This window comes from Zeugodacus cucurbitae, chromosome 4 (assembly GCF_028554725.1).
Source record: "Zeugodacus cucurbitae isolate PBARC_wt_2022May chromosome 4, idZeuCucr1.2, whole genome shotgun sequence".
NCBI classification, from domain to species: Eukaryota; Metazoa; Arthropoda; class Insecta; order Diptera; family Tephritidae; genus Zeugodacus; species Zeugodacus cucurbitae.
In genome coordinates this window covers 45,247,202-45,258,557 of record NC_071669.1, presented here as the reverse complement: position 1 = coordinate 45,258,557, position 11,356 = coordinate 45,247,202, and the positions used below count along the sequence as shown (strand labels likewise).

Here is an 11,356-nt window from a genome sequence, read left to right as displayed (position 1 = left end):
CTAACTCAAGAATTCATCTAACCAAAAATTCCTCACTGTACCTCACTGGTACATTCAACGTGATTTTCTTGAATTTACGGATGTTCCATTCTTTCGTACATACAACAATATAGGAGGCGGTCGCCATCTACATGATACTAAACATCAATCATAGGTTAGATTAGTCTGGCAAAGGCACACATGGACCAGTTTTGGTCTTTTGCGATACCAGATGCAGTGCTTTATCCTAGTTAATTAGGAGTAGTCATCCTTTAGGATGCATTTTCTTGTCGCGAATTTTAATAGGTTCTGAGCTCCTTCCAGATTTTCATACAGTGGGGCCCCAAAATATTGGAGTCGTTGCCTTGACAATGCAAAGATGATCCATTGTTTCCTTTGCCTTGGCATTTCCTGTTGTCATCTCGATCCGTTAGCCCCATCTCACAAACGTGTGCCGCCACCATACAGTGACCGGTGAGAATTCCAAACATGTTCCTACAGTTGTGTATTTCTGGTCTATCGAATTACACATGGCTTTAACTGTTTTGCACCGGGGAATATTTTTCCAGCGCGTTATGATCTTCCTTGCTCCTGTATAGATCATCGTATAGACAAGCAAGGTTTGCCAATGTTGGTTCGCATATTTCCGTATGACAGTTGTACACCACTTTTGATAATCCCGCCTACAATCTCATTGCCCACCATGCCTTTATGGCCCGGCACCCAGTAGAAGTGTATCCACTTGTTACTGACAACTCCGTCCACTTAGATATTAACTCTAGAGTAGCCGGTTGTTATCCAGTACTAGCTTTGTCTAGTCTAGCTCTGCGGCTTTCCCAGTAGCAAACATATCCGCTTGAAATAGACTGCAGTAATTCGATAGTTCGAAAGATTGTCTTATCTAGTGTGTTGCGTGTAGATGCCATATCTTTACGCCAGCCATCTTTCTATGTTTACACGGAACTTTCTTTCCCATTTAAAGATTGGGAGCAAGTAGTCGGTACCAGACTGGCCGCCCTTTCCCACCGAGCTATGGAATCATAGGGATCATAGGATTAATATTCTCGAGAGAGATAAACACCCAAAGAAATACAAAATTTCAAACACCCACGTCTAGGTTCAAACAATTAAATAAATTAAAGAAACTTTTGTCACAGTTGCATATTTAAGCTTGTCTTTTACTACTTATCGCTATCGAATTGATTTTAATAAAAAGCTTTTTTTAGTAGACTCAAAAATAATATTTATAGTTTATAATTCAAATCAATAATTTTATTAAAATAAATTTACAACGATAAAAAGGCAAACGCTCACTTTTAAAATTTTTTTTTTTTTTTTTTTATGAATTATTAAACATAAACCAACACTAAAACTCGAACATTTATATTATAATGACTGTATGGAAATTCTTAAAATTGGTCTCCAAAAATATAATAGGCAAATTAAGAAACCTTTGAATTTCTAATTAAATAACGAAAACACAACTGTCAAAAGCTGGAAGAAAAGTTTACGACAGAAAGCAAGCAAATTGTGAAATTGTCAAAAGCTCTATTTTACACAAAAAGGCAAAAACAACACAAGAAACACACAAAAGTTTCCACTAAACCACAAAGCGTTTAATCAAAAGTAAAAAGCTCCACAAGCGAGGCGTATGCAAGAGCAAATTGTATCAGTTTACTAGTGATCTCATCAACGCCAAACAAACGCAATTCCAACCGGCTGCGACCATTGTAAATATAAATTATTTTCCACTGACGTTTCTAATTGTAAAAAAGTGACAATTTGCCATTTAATAGCTACAAAGCAAATAAGCCAACAAATCGAAATGTTACTTTCAAAATCCATGCGAATAACACCAACACTTGTGAGTGCAACTGCAGCCAGAATTAGTGGGCCCAGTGTAGTGGCAAGTCTGGATCAGCATAGAAATTTGGTTCTTTCACTCGCAATCATACAAAATGGTTTGACCGGTAAGTCGTCGACATTTATTTGTGTTTGGCACAATATTTACTTACGATTTTGTTTGCATGTGCAGAGAATGTACGCGTACAAAGCGATTTCATCAGATTTCAGGCAATTGCTCCCTTTACATTGACAGCCGTGCGCTTCTATGCCGATAATGCCAAGCGAGAACATCAGACCACCACTTCGTCACAGAATGTGTCCGCACCCAGTATGCCGGATCGCGAACAGGTTGAAAGATTCCTCTTCCGTGTACTTGCCCTGTTTTGGGATGTGAGCGTGTGGGTCTTTATTAACACCAAAAAACTTATCGACACGCACATAATAGGCAATGATTCAGTGCAATGGTATTGGAAGCGAATGCACGAGCGGATGGCTAAGGCCAAGAAGGAATGGTAAAATGGGCATATACTTCTGACTTACGGAAAGCGAGCAGCTTTTACTTTAAGTATGTTTCGATTAAAAAACCGTTAACTCGTCCATATTTTACATTTGATTTTGCGTAGATTTTTTTGTATTAATTTAGCTCGTATGTATGTATTTCATTAGACAAATTTCATATATAACATCTTTGTTAACATATTTATTAATTACTTTTGTTATTGAAATAAAACTCAATCAAGTTATAGGTTATATTCCTAATATTATAAACAATTGGATATTTTGGTGTGCAACAATCGAACGATTTTTTTTTTAATATAAATTTGTAAAGCTTTATAGGTGTAGATTTGCCATAGGCTATACCGGTGCCGGGAAAATTTGAAGTACACTCGTATATAAATACCTAGCTAAGAACTGCTACCTCAACAGCATTTACAGTAATGGTATAGAGTGATCTGATTTGAAGAGTGGTCCATTATTTCAAAATCTCACACTCCGATTAATCAAGATGAAGACCGATAACTATACTATGGTCTATTACTGTTACATAACCTCTGTCCTTTTAGAAATATGCTCCTATATTCGTTTTTTGCCAGCATTCAAAGCATAAATATAAGATTGGAAAATGCTCGTATCTCCCTTCCGTCTTTTTGTCATTTGAATTTCGCGTCTATGTATAAAGCACTACAGTGCTCGTATCCGGAAATACTATCCATCATTGAAAGGTCTTGACATAAACTACAAAACGACGCTATGCATGATTAGTTTGGATATTATATAAAAATTGAAAAATTGTTAAATATTTCGTTTGCCCTTAGATAATACAGAAGTATGTATATTGTACCAAGCAGAATATATAAGTACATGATTCAGTAATCATCGGTTAGGTATAAAAATTAGTTTCATATATGCTATTTGCTTAATAAAACGACATCAGCTCTTTTTAGACACTTCACGACTCGGATTTCTCCAAAAGCTGGGTAAGATATTTCAATATTTTATTACGTGCCTCGATAAGTTGAGGTGGATCTGTTTGAAGAGGTTCATACATATCGGCGCAATGTGCAGTACCTGTGAAGATAAAATTAAGAAAACTCAATATGGTTTGAACTTGAAAGAAAAACACGAGCATACCTTCAATGTAAACAGTAGGTTTATTTGGGTTCTTAGATTCGGTCATACCAATCGCATGCCATGGATCTATCGAACCGTGCACATAAAGGACATTCGTTGACTTAGGACTAAGTCCACCATAGAATGCATTCGTCTGTGAAACAACTTGCTCTAAGTATTTCGCGTTCATGCTAATTGAAGTATTTAAAAGTTAACTAAATTAGAGCTAACAGTAATTAAAAAGTAATATTTATTATCGCTGTACCTCTCTGAATAAATATCCATGCATTGCTTAATGAAAAAATCCACTTTGAATCTATCACCGAAAGTGTCAGTCTTATTATTCGAGGTTTGATAGAAACCGAACTCGTTACAAGTCTGGTAGGTCCATTGACGTGTGCCGTTAGCTACTTCGGCAAACCAGGAAATATTTCTCATTTCAGTCAACATATTGTCGTATTTGTAGTCGAGGCATTTTTTCTTGGAGTCTTCCAAAAGCATGCCATTTACAATGCCCAATCGTTCAAAAGGCGGTCCAATAGTAGAGTTGACCATTACATTGCAGACCTTTTGAGAATATTAGTGTTTTAAAGAGTCCTTATCACATAATTTCAAAATATTTGTATTTTTGCTTACATCATCTATGGTATAATCGGCTCCAGGTCGATTGTCTTTATTGAATTGCACCACACCTGCAATATTATCGGCTAATGTTTGGAAGAAGTTCGACATATCCAATGGGTTCGTAACCGATTCACCAATTGGCGTGCAGGTACTAAATACAAGTTTAAATATTAATTTTCTGAAATGTAAGTAAGTATATACTCAAATAAAATTACTTGAATTTCTCATCCAAATTTCGTTGACCAATCGCATGTCGTGTAAGCGTTTCCAACTCTGCAAAGGCATGTCCGAAAGCTCTCAGGCAGTTGTTGGAATGAGTTGCCAGAGAAGCTTTAACGACCTCGAAGTACTCTAAAGCGAAGAATAATTTTTAGTCAGATTTCGAAGATATATATTTTTTTTGTGTACCAACAAAGTCCACCTTCGCCAAAAGCGGTGCACTCGAACTGATCGCACCATATATTAAATGCGGATACTTTTGACGCGCCCATGCCGCCAATGCACCGGGATAAGAACCACCAAAGACAATCCATTTCTGTTTGCTATTGAAAGTGTATTTTTGATTCATACTTCGGATGAAATGAGCGATGTCTTCTAGTGCTTGCTTTGAGGAAAGGAATTTTAGGTTTTCGTATGAGAGATCGCTGTAACAGAAAGAGAATGTGTTTCAAATTCAAAGAAAATGAGTCTTCAAAAACTAATACGACTTTAAGTGTGGCTTGTAGCGGAAGCGAACCGCATATATATTAGTTCTTAATCCAAAAAATATTAGATTTCTAATAAAGCATACGTGCCTTGAATCAATAATTGCTCACCTTTTCGGTTGACTTTTACCATAGAAGCGATGCTCTAAATGAAAGCACATGGCGCCAAAGTGTTCGGCAAATCGAATCCAAGTTCCCATAGTCACCCAACGCGGCGATATCGCCAGTTCTCCACCAATCGTGAGAAATATGGGCGCATTGCTATCATTGCGGTAAAACTTTTCGTTCATAAAGTATCGCTAAAGAGAATAAAATATATTTAGGATTTTAGGAAACAAGATCTTAAGTCAAAGAGAAGTTAAAAACCAAAAAGGGTGATCTCGGTTCACTTTAATATCGGATAATAACTAGAGATCCAAACGGCACATAATATTCCAATCTAATCAAAGAGCTGGATGTTCTATAAAGTCGTTTGAAAAAAGATAAAACGCTGTATTCAACTGGAACATCGTATTATGCTATGATAAACATCTTAAAAGAATTGGATCCACAGTTCACCGGATAACCTCAAAACGTAAAACGAAAACCATAACAAATCCTAGTAACCTACATACGTACATATGTTTAAGAGTATATAAGTCATCATCACTTTCCTTTTGACTTACTTGCTTCCATGTTATATTCTGCTGTCTCCCATCGAAGTGATCGAGTTTTTGTTGGAACCAGTTCTCTTCCGGTTCTGGTGTGTCGATAGGTGTCTGCTGTTTGCTCGGTTCATCAATAATGCGACGGCCACCACGGTGTAATCCGATTGCGTTTGCATTATCAATATTATTAAAAGTAAATATCAACAAGCAAATTGCCGCCAACTGCAGGTGACAACTGATAAGAGTTGGTAAACTACAGGACATTGTTGGTACAAGCGTTGACTTCACTATTCACTAGATAAATACAATTTCTTTGCAGTGGTTAGTTGTTTATTGACTTTGTTACATATTTCTATGATTATGTTTACATTTAATTTGATTTCCTCTTTCAACACTGTAGGTTATATTTATATAGTTTTTCTTGTGTAATGAAGAAAACCGATCTATAGCCTACAATAAATATGGAATATAACTGTCTTACTAGACGTTGAAGTTGCAATTGAATCTTTTAGAGGTATTATAGTAGTTTTATAAGACATCAACACAACCAAAAATTAATTCTTCTTATGCTTTCGTTAGCGCAGTAAATGGGCTTCCACATAATGCTCTCTTATATTAAGAGTTTTACTCTTAGACTAGAGCTTAACTTAAGACATAGGAATAATATAAACACTATTATCAATGCTTAATTTTAAGCTAATTTCATCATAAGCCTATCTTCACTAACATTTTTTTCGATAGTACTCCCTAAATACCGTCCAATTCAATCACCTATGGAAATATTGATGTTATCCACTCATGCACTAGGCCTCATAAATTATGATGATATTATATTTACAGAAGGTTTCAAGACCGGAGCATTATCATGTAGGGACCGAGGAGGTAATCTGGTAACGGATGTCCAGAGCATACTGGGAATATGGAGGGAACACTTCTCCGACCTGCTGAATGGAAGGAGATGGTGAACCCGATTCCCCAATCGATGACGATGAAAAGATGTTCCATTACCCGACCATGAAGAAATTCGAATAGCAATTACCCGCTTGAAGAACAACAAAGCGGCGGGGGCCGATGGATTAGTCGATATGATGTGGTCGGAAGAAAGCATGCTTGACGATTGGAATCTCAGTGTGCTCTGCCCAATCCACAAAAAGGGAGACCCCACAATCTGCGCCAATTACCATGGGATAAGCCTCCTCAACATTGCATACAAGGTCCTGTCGAGCGTATTGTGTGAAAGACTAAAGCCCACCGTCAACAAACTGATTGGACCTTATCAGTGTGGCTTTAGACCTGGAAAATCAACAACAGACCAGATAATCACTATGCGCCAAATTTTGGAGAAGACCCGTGAAAATAGGATCGACACACACCATCTCTTTGTCGACTTTAAAGCTGCTTTCGACAGCACGAAAAGGAGTTGCCTTTATGCCGCGATGTCTGAATTTGGTATCCCCTCAAAACGGCTATGTAAACTGACGTTGAGCAACACCAAAAACTCCGTCTGGATCGGGAAGGACCTCTCCGAGCCGTTCGATACCAAACGAGGTTTCAGACAGGGTGTCTCACTATCGTGCGATCTATTGCTATAAAAAATAATACAAGCTGCAGAGCTAAATAAAGAAGATCCAATCTTCTATAAGAGTGTACAGATGCTGTTTGTGATGCTTTTTCCAGACTTGATAAGAAAGCGAAGCGTTTGAGTCTGGTGGTGAATGAGTACAAGACGATATAACTCCTGTCATCAAACAAACAGTCAGCGCACTCGCGTCTTGGCTCCCACGTCACTGTTGACAGTCATAACTTTGAAGTTGTAGATAATTTCGTTTATCTGGGAACCAGCATTAGCAATGCCAACAATGTCAGCCTCGAATTCCAACGCAGAATCATTCTTGCCAACAGGTGCTACTTGGGACTGAGTAGGCAATTGAAAAGTAAAGTCCTCTCTCGACGAACCAAAATCAAACTCTACAAGTCGCTCATTATTCCCGTCCTGATATATGGCGCTGAAGCGTGGGCGATGACAACATCCGATTAGACGACTCTTGTGGTTTTCGAGAGAAAGGTTTTGCGCAAGATTTATGGTCCTCTAATCGGCGAATACCACAGACGAAGGAACGTTGAACTGTACGATTTATACGACGACATTGACATAGTTTAGCGAATAAAAAGACAGTGGCTACGCTGGCTAGGTCATGTTATACGGAAGGATGAAAACACTCCAGCTCTGAAAGTGTTCGATGCAGTACCCGCTGGAGGAAGCCGCGGAAGAGGACGACCTCCACTCCTATGGAAGGATCAAGTGGAAAGTGACCTGGCTTCACTTGGTGTTTCCAGTTGGGTTAATGTTTTTACTTCTTACTACTCAGCCGCCAAGCTTACATTAATTTCTATATTAATGTACCTTATCTGTCATCACTTCCTAATCACTCTCTGAAACATATAAATATATGTATGAAAATCTTGAAATTTCCATATACGTCGTAAGCTGTCTAGTAATATTTTCATCATACAGTCAACTAAACTATCGAAAATTATTTATATATGGGAGCTAGGAGAAGTACAGTATCGATTTTCTCCAATTTAAATCGAATATGTTACCATTTAAAGATGTCTTACAAAACGAGCGATATTTTCGCTTTGAAGTCAATCGTAGAAACGGAGGTCCCTATATTCAGTATATGGGAACTAGGAAAGGTTTAGTCCCATTTCAGCCATTGTTGGGTGAAGACAATATTTTAAATTGTATCCCGATATCTTCATTAAATTATAAAATAAAAAGTGAAAGAATGTGAAGTAGTAGTATACCCTCTCGGAGTGTTATAAATCATGTGTACCAAGTTTTATCCAGATTAAATATTTAATCAAGTTTATCGCTTGAACGGACAGACGTCTCGTCATCGTTATTACGGACTTACAAATAGGGTAATGACCATATAATTCGGAAAACTTCTGTGAGAAGTTCCTACGGAGATTACACAACTACGCTCGGTAGTATTCTTCTAAACTCAAAATAAGTTTTCCTTTTTTATATGTATTTATATAAAAAATATATGTATTTACAAGTAGAGTAAAGTATATATTCGATAGGTTTTGTTCAATAACATTCGAATTTCATTTGGTATCGGTGTAAAGTAAAAACGATTAATTCACAATAAAACTAATTTGCTGTTTTCAAGCACGTTCCACTTTGAAGTTCTCCAACAGCAGTGCAAGATATTTAATAATCTTATTACGTGCCTCGACAAGTTGTGGTGGATCGGTTTTAGCAGGCTCATACATATTGGCGCAGTGAGCAGTACCTGGCAACGAATGAGGAAATATTAAAAGAAATTGTTATAAATCTTTGAGCATCGCTAACACACCTTGAATGTAAATCGTGGGCAATTTGGGATTCTTCGATGCAGTCAAACCGAGCGCATGCCATGGATCAATGGAACCGTGTACGTAGAGCACATTTGTGGTGTTGGGTTTGAGTGCGCCATAGTAATTATTTGTTTGTGAAACTACTTGCTCCAAGTACTTGGAGTCCATACTGCAAAAAGTGAATAAAAGAAACAATTTAATGGAAGCAGAAATTTTAGTAGGCAAAGTCCGTACCTCTCTGAGTAAATATCCATGCACTGCTTAATGAAAAAGTCCACTGCAAAACGATCACCGAAAGTGTCGCTCTTATTATTCGAAGTTTGATAGAAACCAAATTCATTGCAAGTCTGATAGGTCCACTGCCGACTGCCATTACAGGCTTTAGCGTCCCAAGAAATCTCTTTTAATTCAGCAATCATTTTATCATATTTGTAATCCAAACATTTCTCCTTGGACTCACTCAAAAGCATGTCATTAACCACACCAAGACGCGTAACGGGTGGACCAACGGTGGTATTGACCATAACGTTGCAAAGCTGATAATGAGATAAGTAATAAAAACTATTCTTCCTTAATTTGTATGTATGTACGAAAAGCTTACATCATCGATTGTATATTTAGCACTAGGCCTGTTATCCTTGTTATATTGCACAATACCAGCGAAGTTGCCAGCCAAAGACTCGAAGAAGTTGGACATATCCAATGGATTGTTTATGGAGTATTTGATTGGTGTGCAGGTTCTAAAAGAAAATCACAGGTTTAAAAAATGTGGAAGCTAAACTTTTGACCTCTTTAATACTTGAATTTTTCATCCAAATTGCGTTGTCCGATCATGTGACGAGTTAATATTTCAACTTGTGCAAAAGCACGACCAACAGCTTCCAAACAATCATTTGAGTATGTGGCCAATGAAGCTTTCACCACCTCGAAATATTCTTTAAGGATATTTAAGGCAGGTTAGTAATGTATTACGATATTACAATATTATTTGTATCACAAAAAAATCGACAAATTCAATTTGTTCAGGAATATACCAACAGTTTACACGCTGCTTGTAAAGCTCCCCACTTCTCTCTTAAAACCTATTATGCTCACCTTTAAAATCAACTTTAGCCAATAACGGTCCACTCGAACTGATAGCGCCGTGTATAATATCAGGGAACTTCTCACGTGCCCAAGCTGCCAACGAACCCGGGTAGGAACCACCAAAGACTATCCATTTTTGATTCTCACCCATGTTATACTGTTTCTTCATGCTGCGTATAAAATTAGCCAAATCCGAGAGCGCCTGTTCCGAAGTTAAATACACCAGATTCTTTGTGGAGAGGTCACTACGAATGTTAAAGATTTATAAATATAATTTTCGGAAAGTCATTACTGTCGCCGCTCACCTTGTGGGATGGCTTTTACCATAAAATCTATGCTCCAATTGGAAGCAAAGCGCACCGAAATGTTCGGCATATTTAATCCAAGCACCTTCGGACATCCAACGCTTCGATGCCTCACCTTCACCGCCGATCATTAGGAAAATTGGTGCCGTGCTATCATTGCGATAGAACTCATCGTTCACAAAGTAACGCTGTGGAATGCATTCGAAGACGTTTTAGAGTTGAATAATGTATATATTTAATCATCCGTACCTGCTTCCAAGTGAGCTCCTTGTTCATTTCTCCAAAATGATCCAACTTCTGCACGAACCATTTATCTTCCGGTTCTGGCTTGCGTCGCAACGACTCGAATTTGCTCGGCTCGCCTAGAAATCCATCATCGTAACGTCCATTACGGAATCGACCCAATGCACTGGTCTTATCAAAACTTGCGAAAATAAATAATATCAACACAAAGCTCAAGCGCAATAGATAAGCCGTATGCCTAGAAATGGCTCCATTTGCGGTGCCCATCTCGTCTTTGACCCGTGCTACAATAACGTCTTTGTAAATCTGTTGTTGTTGGTATTTATTTGATTGAAGTTGATTGCGGCGTTTTTATGCTGTAGACAAACAGAAAAGGTAAATCAAAATTAAATTAAATTTGTAGTGTCAACAAACTAAAATGTTCAAAACACTCGTAAGCTACAGTCCCAACCACAGTGGCGTTGTTTATAGCAAATCTATGAATGTGTGTATGTCTAAGTATATGTATCGAACTAAGTGAGGTTATCGGTACATGGTGATTACTATGCACAAATGGCAGCCGCACTGTTAAAAGTAAAACACCGCTACAGACACAAAGTTTGCAAACAACAATTTGTCCTCACAATGCAATATTGATTTTCCTTTTCAATTTAAATGCGCAGATTATATTAGTTAGTGTAATTTGTGTTGAAAAAGAAATTTGTGCCGAACTACTTACTGCTTGCCAAAACTCTGTGGTCTAATAAAAAATCCGCACGTCCGCTTAACGCGATGTCCGCAAAACGAATGATGAGCTGAGCGGTTTTGTTGTCGTTGAGCAACTGCTCTTCCAGCTGTTCTCCGTAAACTACGTACTCTTGCTTATATATAAATGTGGTGTCATAATGATGGAGAGCTTCTACGATATTCTAGTACACGTATAAAAATAATAAATCGAACGATTGAC

General features: G+C 37.7%; 3 protein-coding genes across 5 annotated transcripts; 1 reads left to right on the top strand and 2 right to left on the bottom strand.

The window, feature by feature from the left end:
- The first annotated feature begins 1,458 nt into the window (after positions 1 to 1,458).
- LOC105221068 (uncharacterized) lies at positions 1,459 to 4,411 on the top strand. Of its 2 annotated transcripts, none has more exons than XM_011197730.3 (3): positions 1,459 to 1,709; positions 1,776 to 1,949; positions 2,015 to 4,411. In XM_011197730.3, exons 2-3 carry the CDS (start codon positions 1,805 to 1,807, stop codon positions 2,338 to 2,340), a joined length of 471 nt encoding a protein of 156 aa, XP_011196032.2. In that variant the 5' UTR covers positions 1,459 to 1,709; positions 1,776 to 1,804; the 3' UTR covers positions 2,341 to 4,411. The 2 variants fall into 2 exon arrangements, with proteins under 2 accessions (XP_011196032.2, XP_054085321.1); XM_054229346.1 differs by having other exon boundaries at positions 1,755 to 1,949.
- LOC105221070 (putative serine protease K12H4.7) lies at positions 3,261 to 5,921 on the bottom strand. Its single transcript, XM_011197732.3, has 9 exons — positions 5,779 to 5,921; positions 5,429 to 5,704; positions 4,875 to 5,062; positions 4,468 to 4,703; positions 4,275 to 4,410; positions 4,072 to 4,210; positions 3,701 to 4,002; positions 3,457 to 3,626; positions 3,261 to 3,393 (listed from the first exon to the last, which is right to left on the bottom strand). Exons 2-9 carry the CDS (start codon positions 5,672 to 5,674, stop codon positions 3,275 to 3,277), a joined length of 1,536 nt encoding a protein of 511 aa, XP_011196034.2. The 5' UTR covers positions 5,675 to 5,704; positions 5,779 to 5,921; the 3' UTR covers positions 3,261 to 3,274.
- Positions 5,922 to 8,468: 2,547 nt separating this feature from the next.
- Positions 8,469 to 11,267, bottom strand: LOC105221069 (putative serine protease K12H4.7). Of its 2 annotated transcripts, none has more exons than XM_011197731.3 (9): positions 11,129 to 11,267; positions 10,417 to 10,766; positions 10,168 to 10,355; positions 9,872 to 10,107; positions 9,576 to 9,711; positions 9,378 to 9,516; positions 9,011 to 9,312; positions 8,776 to 8,945; positions 8,469 to 8,712 (listed from the first exon to the last, which is right to left on the bottom strand). In XM_011197731.3, the coding sequence occupies exons 2-9, from the start codon at positions 10,675 to 10,677 to the stop codon at positions 8,585 to 8,587; spliced, it is 1,560 nt and encodes a 519-aa protein (XP_011196033.2). In that variant the 5' UTR covers positions 10,678 to 10,766; positions 11,129 to 11,267; the 3' UTR covers positions 8,469 to 8,584. The 2 variants fall into 2 exon arrangements, with proteins under 2 accessions (XP_011196033.2, XP_054085202.1); XM_054229227.1 differs by having other exon boundaries at positions 10,417 to 10,716; positions 11,129 to 11,266.
- Positions 11,268 to 11,356: the final 89 nt, after the last annotated feature.